At 38.8% G+C, this 16,222-nt stretch overlaps 2 protein-coding genes and 1 long non-coding RNA gene across 3 annotated transcripts; all 3 read right to left on the bottom strand.

Moving 5' to 3' along the window:
* Nucleotides 1–204: 204 nt before the first annotated feature.
* On the bottom strand, nucleotides 205–3,390 carry LOC146451753 (uncharacterized). The gene is made up of 2 exons (XM_085098774.1): nucleotides 2,695–3,390; nucleotides 205–2,065 (listed from the first exon to the last, which is right to left on the bottom strand). The coding sequence occupies exons 1-2, from the start codon at nucleotides 3,388–3,390 to the stop codon at nucleotides 1,010–1,012; spliced, it is 1,752 nt and encodes a 583-aa protein (XP_084954900.1). The 3' UTR covers nucleotides 205–1,009.
* Nucleotides 2,928–4,549, bottom strand: LOC146451752 (uncharacterized). Its single transcript, XM_085098773.1, has one exon. It carries the CDS (start codon nucleotides 4,547–4,549, stop codon nucleotides 3,470–3,472), a length of 1,080 nt encoding a protein of 359 aa, XP_084954899.1. The 3' UTR covers nucleotides 2,928–3,469.
* Nucleotides 4,550–6,409: 1,860 nt separating this feature from the next.
* LOC146451751 (uncharacterized) lies at nucleotides 6,410–7,611 on the bottom strand. Its single transcript, XR_014859983.1, has 3 exons — nucleotides 7,216–7,611; nucleotides 6,822–6,909; nucleotides 6,410–6,724 (listed from the first exon to the last, which is right to left on the bottom strand). It is a non-coding gene; the product is annotated as an uncharacterized LOC146451751 (long non-coding RNA).
* Between the last annotated feature and the right edge of the window lie 8,611 nt (nucleotides 7,612–16,222).

Genomic DNA, 16,222 nt, shown 5'->3' with positions numbered 1-16,222 from the left:
GTATATCAAGCAAGCTGTCTAGTTTGCCTTATTACCTCCAGATCTAAACGAATTTCCAAATACATAAACCTGACGACTTAACACATATATTTTATTTTATCACGAAACCCGCGTGTCTCTACTGAAACGGGACCCGAAGCTCCGCGTGACGTCGCACTGGTTTGCTGACGAGATTGACGGGAGATAAAATGATAACTGCTAATGTGGGATAAATTGGCCACAAAGTGACGCTTTTATTTCACCCGACATCAAGAATATCGATATAATAAACATCACGCAATCTCTTAAGCAAAGGTGGGGTTAAATATCGGCCACCGCCACAAAAATGTGGCAACCCCACCAAGACGAAAAGCAGAGCCTCGATATCACCGGTGACAAACCGAAGAGAACGGTAACGATGCGAGCCCATGACTGACCAACGTTACGTTCAACATGAAAACGATATAACAGTGTAAATGATATAAACGGTGGCGGGCACAGCCCGTGAAAGAGACAAACAATTGAAGCAGTCTGGAGCAAGCTAAGAAAACCATATCAGTATCTAGATCTAGGAAAAATTAAAGACAACATAACCAAATACTACTATTCGAAATCGCTAAGCAGTCAGAAAAATGAATGCCGAGGATGAACCGACAGCCCAATGTCTGACTCAATTCATCCTGGACGCAATCTGTAAACAATTGTCAGCTTGACGAGCGTGAAAAACAAATTATTCTAAAACGAGGAGGCGAATTAGCAGCCCATGACTGACCTAAGTCGCCTACCCGCGTTATGTAGGAATTTAAAGCCGTAGAATTTATAATCGACGCAAAGGCGAATGCACCGCAGCGGCGAATTAGCAGCCCATGACTGACCTAAGTCGCCTACCCGCGTTATTTAGGAATTGAGAGCCGTAGAATTTATAAGTAACGCAAAGGCGAATGCACCACAGGCAAGAAATAAGAAAGGGTAGCAGCCCATGTCTGAACTACGCCATGACCCATTCATCCCTAAATATATTACTTAGTAGTTAGTTGGCATGTAAAGTGCCCGACCTGATGTAGAGCTTGAATGCGTCGGACTTCCAGCGACCAAGAGCCCGGATTTGAGCGTCGGAGTAACCATTCTCAGCTGCAAGACAAGCGGCCCCTATGCGGAAACTATGACTTTTATATCGAGAAGTGTCGAGCCCACAAAAAGTTAAACAACGACGTAGCTCAGAATTGAAATGGGTAATAGTAATAGGGCTCCCATCAGAACAGCAGAAAAGTGGCCCGGGCTTATTGCCTCTTAACCGGCAATACTCGAGGAGCGATTTTACCGGGCAGAATGGAAGGGAATCTTCGCGTTCAATAATGATATCATGGGGCCGATTGTCCGTGTTATGTTTAAAGCGAGCAAGTGTGATCTTGACTCTGCGGATGTCAGCTGAACTCGTAAGAAAGCTGACGTTGCAGTATTGAACAACGCTATCAGAACAATCGAGGCTTTTGGTCGCTAGCTCTCCGACACGGAAAAACCCGTAAAAAGCTAATAAAAACATGGTGGAAAACGTAGTGCGCTGAGAGGCCGAAGAGTTGGTATGCTGCAATGAGCGGACCAGTTGATGGAGAACAGATCTTGTAATGGGCAGCCTAATATCAGCCGACTTCGAGCGACTGATAGCCCTCATAAGTTTTTGAATGACGAATGTTTTGGTAGGATCGTGTACACCGGCTATTTTGTGTACATAACTAGTAGCGGAGAGATAAGACGTTACGGTTGCGTGTGCCAATTTTCGGGCGTTAAGATAGGAAATGAAAAGGGCCAAGGAAGCGCAGGTCAGAGGGAGCAAAGGGGGAGCTGAATTAAAATAGTGTGTGTAAAACTCGGTAAAGACTGCCCACGTTCTCTGATACATTTTCCGAGTAGCAGAAGATAAGGAGGACTCAAGCAGAGCACTCAGGTTAGTGACCAACTCTCCGGCAGAAGGCTCTCGGGCACAGCCGTCGGAAATTCGTCCACCCCCGGACACAATACCTTGAACTTGTCGACCTGAAACCGGGAAATGTAATCGGCGGGAGTATTGTGAACACCTTGAATATGCCTAGCTCGAAACATTATGTTGTGTCGCAAAGAGGTTAACACCAGGTCACGGACCAATATCATCACCAAGTTGTGTTTAGAAGTGTGATGATTAATGATGTCAACCAAAGCAGCATTATCGGTGTTAAAAATGACACATCTGTTGGCCATCAAAGGCCCCCAGATGCGCAGAGCGATAACAATCGGGAAGAATTCTAAAAAGGTGATATTAAAATGCTTCCATGTTTCCGGCCACGCGCCGAAGAACCAATGCTTACCAAAGATAGCGCCATAGCCCTTCGAGCCGGCGGCGTCAGTAAATAACTCGAAAGGATTCGAGACCTCCCATAACTCAGTATAGAAAAAGGTCTTACCATTAAAGTTTTGTAGGAAAGAAAGCCAAACCTGAATGTCAAATTTCGTTTCCTTAGTCAAGCGAATACGGTGATGAGGGCGCTGGATGCCCCTGGTAAGATTGATCATTCGGCGAAGAAAAGCGCGGCCGGGGATGACAACCGAGCAGGTAAAATTCAAAAGGCCTAGTAAAGACTGAAGCTCTCGAAGCGTTACTTTACGCCTCATATAAAAATGATGTAGTAGCAGCTGGCATTTTTGAAACTTATCTTCCGGTAACCTAGCTTCCTGTCGCACCGAATCGAGAGTGATGCCAGCAAACTGTAGCGTGTTGAATGGCCCGACGGTTTTCTCCTGTGCTATTGGAACCCCGAGATAGCTACACATGCGAAGGAAACTGTCAAGATCGGATTGACATTTTTCCTTCGTAGGGGCAATGAAGAGAAAGTCATCCAAAATGTGCACAACACCTGAGGCATTGAACAAATCTTTAGATAGCCACTTGAGAGCTGAGCGAAAAGCTTCGAAAATCGCACAGCTGGAACTACATCCCATTGGCAGAGCGCGATCAAAATAATACTGGTTAGCCCATTTCATGCCTAATAGAGCATGATCCTTAGGGTGAACCGGGATGATGCGAAATGCAGATTTAATATCGGTCTTAGCCATAAAACAGCCAGCTCCTAACTTCTTGATGACAGATATGGCATCACTAATAGACGCATAGTGAACTGATGAGAATTCTTTAGGAATGTAATCGTTAACAGATGAACCCTTAGGATACGACAAATGATGAATTAAGCGAAATTCAGAGGGATCCTTTTTGGGAACGATGCCTAAGGGAGAACAGCGTAAATTCGGAAAAGGAGGTGAAGAAAACGGGCCGGCTATTCTGCCCGCTTCGAGCTCCTTTTCTAGTTTAGCGGTAACAACGTGAGGTTGCTCTTGTGCACTCTTCAAATTAGGGGATTCGAAAGGGCGCCTTTCCCCCATAAACTTAATTCGAAAACCAAAAGAAAAGCCATCAATCAAATATTGTTTTAAAGCTGGAGCATAACCCTGCAAAAGAAAATCAAGCCTTTCCACCCTTACGGGGGTAACCGGACTGCTGAGTAGGGGGATGGGCTTGTTTGGCTCCGGGGCTGGCAGGGGGGGCGCGTTGTGAACTAGGGGATGAACATTGACTTGAGGGGTGGGGTGAACCACATTTGAAACAAACGTGGTCGTAGCGGCACCCACCACAGAATCGCCCGGCGTGAAATGCCCAACAAGTTCCCTTCGGAAACGACTGGCGGTTCCGAGAGCGCGTGGAGACCTTATCAGAGGGAACCTGCGGTCGAGCACGAAAATTTGTCACTGCCCTTAGCCATAGTTCCCAATGAATAGTATCCCAAGGGTATTGGTCGGGAGCTGACTGTCTTATGTAACGAAACTGTTCGTCATAAAATGACCAGTCACCTGGTTTGGACGCAATGTCCCTCACGACCTCGCAGTATTTCATTAACTTAGGAGCCTCAGTAGGAAATTTCTCGACATAAATAGCGACTAAAGTATTAAAAGCTGACAACCACTGACTGAGGTTATGAATCTTCTTAGGTGGCTGGCTAGGTTCTAGTGTCAACTGGGGCTGAGTAGACGACGTACTTGAGGGAGTTAGGGACAGGGAATAACGATCGGTATTTGGGGACAACGAAAGCAACCCGCCAAAATCAACATATTCGTTACCCCAAATTTTTGCTTTGAGTTTTGGGTTGACTCTAGAGCCGAGAGCTATGGCTATGCTTGAAAATGGCTGCCGAGGGGAACTCTGAGGCTGAGTACCTTGTGTGATAGCTGTGATATCCCCTTGAATGGCCTCACTGGCGGAACGTTCCCCATCATTTTCAACAGGAGGAATTGAAGATGCTCTGAGGTCTTGAGTCAAGCTGCGGGTGCCCCTGGGTCCCAACGCCTGTTGTATCGCCTGAGAAATGGTCGTCGAGATGGAGGTGGATAGCGTTTGCAGATCAACTGAGATCAAGTTCTGGTTGTGATGGTTGCTCTGGTTTTGAGAAGCAACAGCGTCGTCTGGAGAAACTTTTTCTTTCGTTGTCAGTGCCAAGGTAAATGAACCAATATCAAAAATACATAGACCAGAGACGTCTAACCACATGTCATGCTAACACTTCCTTAAAAATACAGTTAAGAGAAGGGAGAGAGCTGGTTAACTTCAAAACTCTATCCTCATTTCTCATGGAGTATAGTTTACAAACAATTAAAATTAATAAAACTAATATGGAAAGCATTACTTACAAACAGTATGTTCTCGCATTTAATGTAAATGCTTGTTTTCACGCAGCTTTGTACAAGAATTCAATGTTCAATATACTGTGGATTATGCTTGGTTGATTTCTAGTGTTTAGTTACGATTTTGTCTGGGGTGTATAGGTCCTCACTTCCTCTATCCACCACCAAGCTAAAGTAGTAGAACCAAAATAAAGCCTTATTATTATTATTATTATTATTATTATTATTATTATTATTATTATTATTATTATTATTATATTTTAATAATGCTAGCCTGTCAAAATCTTCCTCGACCAGCGAAATTCACTTCAGTCTTACAGTCAATCAGTAACTTCATTGTCAGTTGTGCTAGTTGGCTACAAGTGGCCTACTGCTTGGCAACACTTCTGACAGTGAAGTTACAACTGCAGGTAAGCACTGGCCACTCACACATAGAACCACTTGGATTCATGTAATTAGTTTCTTATCAATCTCATTAATCTCACATTCTTTTGCAAAATTCAGGTATAACAGCATCACTGAGTCGGAGATTGTGCAAGCCTCAATCTTTTTGTAAGAAGTGTGACTATTGCTACTTCTACTTATGCAATTCTGCATGTGTGGAGGAAAAGCTTCATGATGTTGAAGCATCTGAGGAAGACAGAGCTCTGTCCCTTTATAATTAAAAGCCTGAGAGTGAATATGCTGAGAGTTTAAACAAGAGACCATTCACACAGGTGTGTAAATAATAAAGCATTTTTACACATCACCTCATGGTTGTCATAAAAAAAATACATCAGTGATTATTCAAAAGATAAACAAAAGTCATCATTCACACCTCCTGTTCTTTAGAGTTCCTGCAAGCAATGGCTGTGTTCCAAGTGGCGGAGGTTAAAGAGATGTGAATAAAAAAAATTATATTCCCATTAAAATAATTGTACATAGTTGGTGATTTTCTGAAATTAAACGTTATAAAATTATTTACGCTTCAGTTCAAATCACAGTCAGTCACTTGTTTTTGGTGTGTCCCTGGCGGCACTGATTAGCATCCATATCTCAGGACTGACATAGCAGCAGCTCTGATTGATATTAAACAGCCTGTCTTAAGCCTTGATAATGATAGACAAGCCATGATAACTACAAGCCTTATTAATATTGATCAGACAGATGGTTGCGATGACAATCATAAACCGTTGAATTATCACTTAGTGGGCATGTAAAACTAAATTACCTCCACCTGCAGAGTATGATAATAATAGAAGCCATGATATGCCTGGACAAATACATAAACCATGGTTATATTAAAGCTCGATCATGACAAGTCAGCTAGGTTGTTATATATATTAGATGGCTCGGCATTAACTTGTTGACATTGAAAATGTTTTGTTATTTTTAAGAATTGCCAGTCCATCACTTGATGTTAATAACATCACAATTTCAAATCAGAACAAAACTGAAGTTGTATGCGGCAGGCCAGGGATTAGGTCAAATTGATTCAATGCGCGCACGTAAATATTAACCAGAAGAAAACAAGAAAATAAACTGTGTCTGTTAAAGAGAGCTCGGAATTCAATTTTCATCCCATGTGGAGTGAGTCTTGTGGTTGATGATGAGCCTCATTTCTTCTTCATGTCATGCTTTGTGACAATTTAGGGGCAGGCCAAACCTACATTTCATATGTGAACATCTCTCATATAGGGTATTGGTACTTCCTCCAGCAGTTCAGTGGCAAAGAGAAAACGTCCTGCTCTGGTTCAACTTTTAAAAACAATGCTTTAGATTCTTTCAAGCAACAGTTTCTCAGTTGTTTTTACTTTTAATTTTTTTTAACATTTCGCTAACCTATTCAAATCAAATTTTCTTCCAGAGCTCTTATTTAAAACAGCACCTTTCTTTTGTTAAGCTAAGTCAGCATGGTAAAATAACTGACATAACTCAGCTCCTTTCCCCTCTTCCCACCCCTCAAAGGTGCGAGTCAGTCTTAAGTCTAAAGCCTATCTGGTGGGGGAGTAGAGGTGATTGATTACTCACATTTTTCAGCTTTCTGAAAATGTCCTAGTGCCTATGAAAAAAATAATAATAATAAAAAACGGAAACAGTTTTACCAACAAATTTAAGGCATAAGACAGGATACTGATGCCACATCAATATTATTTTACCTCTTCATATGTAGCAGTTGGTGATGATGCAAATATGGCAGATGCTAGTTTCCTTGTCACCCAACCCATGTCAGCAAAGGTAAAACACCTGTACACAGTAAAAAAAGACACACTGTGGTTTTTTTTTTTTTTTTTTTTTTTTAATGTGTTTGAAAAAAGTTTGAAGAAAACACAGAAACAAAGAATAATTATTATTCAAACGCAGTAATCTGCGGGCTGCTCCTTTTCGATTTGTGATTTGGTTGGACTTTCAGTCTTTGCTTTGTCTGGTAAAAGCCTTTGTTTATGAGAAAATGTTCTCAGTTACAAGATGGGAACTGCTTTAGGGACAGGTATTTGGGGAAACATCGTATTGCTACAAATTAAAAGTCAAAACAGGGCAAAGTGACCTTACCAAATATCAAGTAAATGGCGAGAAGTTGGATCAGTGGGATTCAACTCAATCGCTTTCTGCAAAACAAGTTAAGTTGAAAACAATAATTATTTCAAAAGCTTATCGGATTTTCAAACAATGTATATCATGTTACAATGCAAAGAAATAATAGCACTCATTGTAAATATCAATAATGTAATAAGTCATCAATTACTCATTCTCATACTCAAAACCATAATATTTATTCTGGGTGTTCACGTTACAAGACAGATGGGTTTTTTTTCAGTGAGGTACTACTGCAAATAATAAATAAAATCAAACCACGAATGTCAAAAAAGTTACAAGTTGAAATTTCAAACAAGATATTTTAAATTCTGATTAAGAAGAAAATTGTGAGTACATTCCAGTTAATGTTTCATCTACTATATCATTCTATTACCACCATATCTAACTCAATCCAATGTTTTACGAGGCACCTGTATTTGTATCAGTATGGGGAGATGTTCCCTTAACCCTTCTATAGGAGTTCTTGCCTCCACACTTTTTTCTGTTGCAAAATATTAAGCAATACTGCTATTTTAAAGCTTTTCGAATTCTTTTGTCTCCCACTTTCCACACAGCTCTCACAGACTTTGCCGGTACCACCCCGATAAAGAGATAAGAGATAAAGATAAAGATTTTAATTATTGAAAACAATACATGGCAGCCAAGGGCTGAATTGCGTACCGTTAAAATGTAAGTAATAAAATTACCTAAATATATAATAATGCCATATAATAAATTGCTATTAAGTTCGATTTAGTTCGAAAAGCTATTTACAAGATCTAAAATTAATTCATACAGTATTTATATTAAAACATGACTCAATAATAAAATTATTTCTTGCACGTTTCGTGTTTATTTTTGGAATGTCAAAATTGCGTAATCGTCGGAGCGAATATTTGCAGGCCTGATGTGAAGGTGGCAATAATGCCTGTAGCCTATGATCTGAATCACTTAGGATCTCGTTGAAAAGCGTGACACAAAATATTACTTTGGTGGACGCTAAGCTGTGCTATCTCCATGTGAGTAAGAGCTTCATCGTAACTGAGGCTGGGGCGTATGGTTTTTAAAGCCCTCTTCTGGACTCGCTCTAGTTCATTAACACCCCCGTCTACAACAGAGGAAAAGTTTTCAGCAGGAGCTGTAGCTCAATCAGGTCATTCACTGGGTCACCATGATCACCTTCTCCATTGAGAATGGAAATTTTGGTTAAATGGTGACAAGGGTATCAACGAACACAGAAGTCCACACATTGGTTTCAGCTAGAGAACACTGATGGCAAATTCCAGATGATAAAGTAAACCAACCTAACCAGTTATAATTATGCTGCCATACCCTTTCCACGCAAGATTTTGTCAGTTTGGAATCCACCCCACCTCTCTGGAAATGAAAATTTAGCCTCATATTCCCTTGACTTTCGCTTATGGCAGCTCCTCTCCCTTGGAATTAAATTACAGTGAAAAATACCTTTTCATCACGGGTAAGGATATTTTCTTGGCCTGCACATTCTGACAAAATTGTTTCCCAAATAGCTGCCCATTTTATATATTAATTAATTTGCTTAATTCACAGTATTATACATTTTGTAAATTAGACCGTAACTTAGAATTTTAGTTGTTATTAAAATTTATTTATAATCCCCAAACGAAAGAAATCTAACCCCCAAACGTAAGGATTTGTAACAACCAAACGTAACAAATCTAACCTCCAAACGTAACAATTTATAACCCACAAACGTGGAAAAATCTAACCCCAAAGCGTAAGTATTTGTAACCCCCAAACATAAATAATCTAACCCCCAAACGTAAAGAATTTTAATCCTTAAACGTAAGAAATCTAACCCCCAAGAGGTAAGAATTCATAACCCCCAAACGTAAGGATTTGTAACCCCAAAACGTTAGAAATATAACCCATAAAGAAAAATATTTGTAACACAAACTTAACAAATCTAACCCCCAAACGTAAGAATTTATAACCCACAAACGTAAGAATACTATCCCCCGAACGTAAGAATTTATAACCCCCAAACGTAGGAAATCTACCAACCAAACGTAAAGATTTGTAACCCCCAAACAAACGAAATCTAACCTCCAAACATAAGAATTTATAACACCCAAAAACAAGAAATCTAACCCCCAAACGTAAGAAATCTAACCCCTAAACGTACCGATTTGTAACCCCAAAAACGCAAAAAAATATAACCCCCAAACGTAAGAAATATAACCCCAAAACGTAAGGATTTGTAACCCCCAAACGTAAGAATTTATAAACTGCAAACGTAAGAACTCTAACCCCCAAACCTAAAAAATATATAACCCCCAAACGTAACATACCTAACCCGAAAACGTAAGTGTTTGTAACCCCCGAAGGTAAGAAATCTAACTCCCAAACGTAACGATTTGTAACCCCCAAACGTAAGAAATCTATAACCCCCAAAAGTAAGAAATTTAACCCCAAAACTAACCAATTCATAACCCTAAAACGTAAGAAATCAAACCCCCAAACGTAAGAATTTAAAACCCACAAACGTAAGAAATCTAACCCCCAAACGTAAGAATTTATAACCCCCAAAGGTAAGAAATCTAACCCCCAAACGTAAGAATTTGTAGACCCCAAACGTGACAAATTTAGCCCCAAAACGTACCAATTTAAAACCCTCAAACGTCAGAAATCAAACCCCCAAAATAAGAATTTAAAACCCCCAAACGTAAGAATTTATAACCCCAAAACATAAGAAATCTAACCCCCAAAAGTAAGAAATCTAACCCCCAAACGTAAAGATTTGTAACCCCGAAACGTAAAAAATTTAACCCCTAAACGTAAAGATTTGAGGACTCTAACCCTAAAATGTACAAGTTAATAACCCTCAAACGTAAGAATTTGTAGACCCCAAACGTGACAAATTTAGCCCCAAAACGTACCAATTTAAAACCCTCAAACGTCAGAAATCAAACCCCCAAAATAAGAATTTAAAACCCCCAAACGTAAGAATTTATAACCCCAAAACATAAGAAATCTAACCCCCAAAAGTAAGAAATCTAACCCCCAAACGTAAAGATTTGTAACCCCGAAACGTAAAAAATTTAACCCCTAAACGTAAAGATTTGAGGACTCTAACCCTAAAATGTACAAGTTAATAACCCTCAAACGTAAAAAAACTAACACCCAAACGTAAAAATATATAACCCCCAAACGTAAGAAATCTAACCCCCAAACATAAGGATTTGTAACCTCCAAAGGTAAGAAATCTAACCCCCAAACGTTAGGATTTGTAACCCCCAAAGGTAAGAAATCTAACCCCAAAATGTAAGGATTTGTAACCCCAAACTTAAAAAAATCTAACCCCCAAACGTAAGAATTTATAACCCACAAACGTAACGATTTGTAACCCCCAAACGTAAGGATTAGTAACCTCAAAACTTAAGAAATCTAACCTTTAAACGTTAAGATTTGTAACCCTCACTGGTTAAAAAATCTAACCCGCAAACGTAAGGATTTGTAACCCCCTAACGTAAAAAATCTAACCCTTAAACGTAAGGAATCTTAACCCTCAAACGTAAAAAATCTAAACCCCAAACGTAAGAAAATATAACCCCTAAACGTAAAAAAGCTAACTCCCAAACGTAAGAATTTATAACCTTTAAACGTAAGGAATTTAACCCCCAAACGTAAGAATTTATGACCCCCAAACGTAAGAAATCTAAACCCTTAACCTAAGGATTTGTAAACCCCGAACGTAAGAAATATAACCCCCAAACATTAGGATTTGTAACCCCCAAACGTAAGAAGTCTAAACACCAAACGTCAGAATTTATAACCCACAAACGTAAGGAATTTAACAACCGAATGTAAGAATTTATAACCCACAAACGTAAGAAATCTACCCCCCAAAGGTAAGAATTTATAACCCCCAAACGTAAGAAATGTAACCCCCAAAAGTAAGGATTTGTAACCCGAAAACGTAAGAAATCTAACCCCCAAACGTAAAAATTTATAACCCTCAAACGTAAGAAATCTAACCCCCAAACGTAAGAAATTTTAACCGCCAATCGTAAGTAATGTACCCCCCAAACGTAAAAATATATAACCCCCAAACGTAAGAAATCTAACCCCTAAACGTGAGGAATTTTAACCCATAAACGTAAGAAATCTAACCCCCAAACGAAAGAATTGTAGCCCCGAAAAGTAAGAAATCTAACCGCCAAACGTAAGGATTTGTAACCCACAAATGTAAGAAATCTAACCCCTAAACGTAAAGAATTTATAACCTCCAAACGAAAGAAATTTAACCCCTAAACATTAGGATTTTTAACCCCCAAAGGTAGGAAATCTAACCCATAAATGTAAAGATTTGTAACCCCGAAACGTAAGAAAGCTAACCCTTAACGTAAGGATTTGTAACCCCTAAAGGTAAAGAGTCTAACCCTAAAATGTACAAATTTATAACACTCGAACGTAAGAAATCTAATCCCCAAACGTAAGAATTTATGACTCTTAAACGTAAGAAATCTAACCCCCAAACATAAGACTTTTTAATCCCCAAACGTAAGAAATCAAACCCCCAAACTTAAGGATTTGTAAACTCCAAACGTAAGAAATCTAACCCTTAAACGTAAGGATTTGTTACCTCCAAACTTAAGAAATCTAACTCCTAAACGTAAAAACTTTATAACCTCCAAACGTAAGAAATCTAACCTCCAAAGGTTAGGATTTGTAACCCCCAAAGGTTAGAAATCTAACCCCCAAACGTAAGAAATCTAACCCCAAAACGTAAGAATTTATAACCCCCAAACGTAAGAAATCTAACACCCAAATGAAAGAATTTATAACCCCCAAACGTAAGAAATCTAAACCTTAAACCTAAGGATTTGTTAGCCCGAACGTAAGAAATATAACTCTTAAAGGTTAGGATTTGTAACCCCTAAACGTCAGAAAGCTTACCCCCAAACGTAAGAATTTATAACTTTCAAACGTAAGTTATCTAACCCACAAACGTAAAATTTTATAACTTCAAAACGTAAGGATTTGTAACATCAAAACGTCAGAAATCTATCTCCGAACCGTAAGAAATCTAATTCCTAAACGTAAGAATTTATAACCCGCAAACGTAAAAAATCTAAACCCCAAACTTAAGGATTTGTAACCCCGAAACGTTAAAAATCTAACTCTCAAACGTAAGAATTTATAACCACCAAACGTAAGAAATATATACTCCAAACCTAAGGATTTGAAACCCCCAAACGTAAAAATTTATAACCCCCAAACGTAAGATTTTATAACCCTCAAACGTAAGATATCTAACCCCCAAACGTTAGAAATCTAAACCCGAAACTTTAGAAATCTAACCCCGAAACGTAAGGATTTGTAACTTTCAAACGTAAGAAATCTAACCCCAAACGTATGAGTTTGTAACTTCCAAACGTAAGAAATCTAACCCCTAAAATCTAACCCCCGAAGGTAAGACATCTAACCCCTGAATGTAAGGATTTATAACCCTCAAACGTAAGAATTCTAACTCCTAAACGTTAGAAATCTAACCCCCAAACGTAAGGAATTATAACCTCCAAACGCAAGAAATCTAACCTACGAACGTAAGTATTTATAACCCCCAAACGTAAGAAATCTAACCATCGAAAGTAAGGGTTTATAACCCCCAAACGTAAGAAATGTAACCCCCGAACGTAAGAATTATTATGCCCAAACATAAGGATTTGTAACTCCAAAACGTAAGAAATCCAACCCCCAAACATAAAAATTTATAACCCTCAAACGTAAGAAATCTCCCCCTTGAACGTAAGGATTTGTAACCTTCAAACGTAAGAAATCTTACCCATAAACGTAAGGATTTGTAACCTCCAAATGTAAGAACTCAAACCCCAAACGTAAAAATTTATAACCACAAACCGTAAGAAATCTAACCCCGAAACGTAATGATTTGTAACCCCCTAAACGTAAGAAATTCAACCCCAAACGTAAGATTTTATAACCCCCAAACGTAAGAAATCTAACCCGTAAACGTAAGAATTTATAACCCCCAAACATAAGAAATCTAACCCCGAAACATAAGAATTTATAACCCCCAAACATAAGAAATCTAACCCCTAAACGTAGGGGATTGTTACCCCCAAACGTAAGAAATCTAACCCCCAAACTTAAGGATTTATAACCTCCAAACGTTAGAAAACTAACCCCTAAATGTAAGGATTTGTAATCCCGAAACGTAAAAAATCTAACTCCCAAAGGTAATGATTTATCACCCTCAAACGTAAGAAATCTTATCCCCAAACGTACGAATTTATAACTTCCAAACGTAAGAAATCTAACCCCCAAACGTAAGAATTTGTAGCCTTCAAACGTAAGACGTCCGACCCATAAACGTAAGGATTTGTCGCCCCCAAACGTAGAAATTTATAACCCACTAACGTAAGAAATCTTACTCCCAAACGTAAGGCTTTTTAACCCCCAAACGTAAGAAATCTAACCCGCAAACGTAAAAATTTATAACCTCCAAATGTAAGAAATCTAAGCCATAAAAAGAAAGGATTTGTAACCCCCAAACGTAAGATTTTATAATCCCCGAACGTAAGAAATCTTACCCATAAACGTAAGATTTATAACCTCCAAACGTAAGGATTTGTAACTTTCAAACGTGAGAAATCTAACCCCCAAACGTAACGATTTAGAACCTCCAAACGTAAGAAATCTAACCTTCTAACGTAAGAATTTATAACCACTAAACGTAAGAAATCTAACCCCCAAAGGTAAGTAATCTTACCCCGAAACGTAAGGATTTGTAACCCCCAAACGTAAGAAATCTAACTTTTAAACGTAAGAAATCTAACCCCAAAACGTAAGGATTTGTAACCCCCAAACGTAAGAATTTATAACCCCCAAACGTAAGAAATCTAACCCACCAAACGTAAGAATTTATAACCCCAAAACGTAAGAAATATAACCCCCAAACGTAAGGATTTGTAAACCCCAAACGTAAGATTTCTAACCCCCAAACGTAAGAATTTATAACCCCTTAAACGTGAGAAATTTAACCTGCAAACGTAAGAATTTATAACTTTCAAACGTAAAAAGTCTAACCCCTAAACGTTAGAAATCTAACCCCGAAACGTAAGGATTTGTAACTTCCAAACGTAAGAAATCTAACCCCCAAACGTATGAGTTTGTAACTTCCAAACGTAAGAAATCTAACCCCCAAAATCTAACTCCCGAACGTAAGACATCTAACCCCCGAACGTAAGGATTTATAACCCTCAAACGTAAGAATTCTAACTCCTAAACGTTAGAAATCTAACCCCCAAACGTAAGGAATTATAACCTCCAAACGTAAGAAATCTAACCTCCGAACGTAAGTATTTATAACCCCCAAACGTAAGAAATCTAACCATCGAAAGTAAGGGTTTATAAACCCCGAACGTAAGAAATATTACGCCCAAACGTAAGAAATCTAACCCCCAAAGTACGAAATCTTACTCTCGAACGTAAGGATTCATAACCCCCAAACGTAAGAAATCTAACCCCCGAACGGAAGGATTTATAACCCCCAAACGTAAGAAATCTAACCTCCGAACGTAATTATTTATAACTCCCAAACGTAAGAAATCTAACCCCCGAACGTAAGGATTATTTGTAACCTCCAAACGTAAGACATTTAACCCCCGAAAGTAAAGATTTATAAACCCCCAAACGTAACTAAATCTAACCCCCGAACGTAAGTATTTATAACCCCCAAACGTAAGAAATCTAACTCCCGAACGTAAGGATTTATAACCCCCAAACGTAAGAAATCTAACCCTTGAACGTAAGGATTTATTACCCCCAAACAGAAATCTAACCCCCGAACGTAAGGATTTGTACATCCTTACGTTCGGGGGTTTGATTTCTTAAGTTTGGGGGTTATAAATACTTAAGTTCGGGGTTAGATTTCTTACGGTTGATGTTAGAGCAGGTTGACTTAAGAAACATTTTTTTGTGGTACGTAAGAACGCTACAACTGTCATTCGTTTTTCATCTTCCGTGAACAAGAGTTTTAGGGTGTCTGTAAAACGCGGACCCTCTAAAAATTAAACTAAAATTAATTAGAATGAAATTAAGAAAATAATGATAACAATCAATTAAAGAAGAATAATGTAATATATATAAAAGACTGATAAGTAGTTTGACCTAAAAAAGAATAAGAAAGGGTGAATAAAACTAAGGGCTTGTTTACGAGGGAGGGTAAGCCTAGTGCTTAGAGATACTGTAGCATGAGGGTTAAAGATAGCCCTGGTTTATAACCAAATTTTTCTCAGGTAGGGTTACCCTATTACTCGGGTCAACTATACTACAAAGCGTTAAGCGCGCGAAAATTGTAGAAAATTATAAAATTGGCTTGTAGACCATTCACCAGAAACATTTTCGGTTTCTGTGGGTGAAGGAAGGTAACAATGGTGGTATTGACTCGTTGCGCCATTTTGACCGCTCTTTTCAACTTTTCAAAGGGTCCGGAAACAAGTTAAGAAAATGTCCCGAGTTGGCGAGTTATCCCTAGCAGTGCGTTGACAAGGCAGGGTTACCATGGCGACACGTCGCGTAAAAAAGAAGAAATTTGAGAGTAGTAGGACTCTCTTGCTAGGGTAACCATAGCTCTTACCCTCTCTTCTTGTAAACAGGCTCAAAAACAAGAAGGAAAAATTGGCACGTGACTAGCGGAGTTCTTGCCATACCAAAGGTGAGAGTTCCCGACTCCCAAACGGTTGTCTTCCCTTCTCGACCATGAATGAACAAGCCCTTTTTATGCATAGGTATAGCTTTTGGCTTTTGCTTCTTTAAATTGATCAGGGACATTGCCAGTTGCAAAGGAAAATAGTAAAGTAACTCAATAGGAAAAGATATGACCCGTTTTAATGCTTTAAGCAAGGTTACAGGGATGCTGAAAGGTCCACTTGCCTTAATAGCAGTCGGCAATTGGAAATTTTGTTTAAGATACTTTATA

Source organism: Pavona decussata, unplaced genomic scaffold (genome assembly GCF_977016875.1).
Source record: "Pavona decussata unplaced genomic scaffold, jaPavDecu1.1 SCAFFOLD_386, whole genome shotgun sequence".
Lineage (NCBI taxonomy): Eukaryota > Metazoa > Cnidaria > Anthozoa > Scleractinia > Agariciidae > Pavona > Pavona decussata.
This window is presented reverse-complemented; position numbering and strand designations above follow the sequence as displayed.

Excerpts from the sequence above, each read along its gene's own strand:
- LOC146451753 (XM_085098774.1), bottom strand. The coding sequence starts at position 3,390 with ATGGGGGAAAGGCGCCCTTTCGAATCCCCTAATTTGAAGAGTGCACAA. Across the intron at positions 2,066-2,694 it reads CTGGCATCACTCTCGATTCG|GCATATTCAAGGTGTTCACA; the intron begins GTGCGACAGGAA and ends GTTTCGAGCTAG.
- LOC146451752 (XM_085098773.1), bottom strand. The coding sequence starts at position 4,549 with ATGTGGTTAGACGTCTCTGGTCTATGTATTTTTGATATTGGTTCATTT.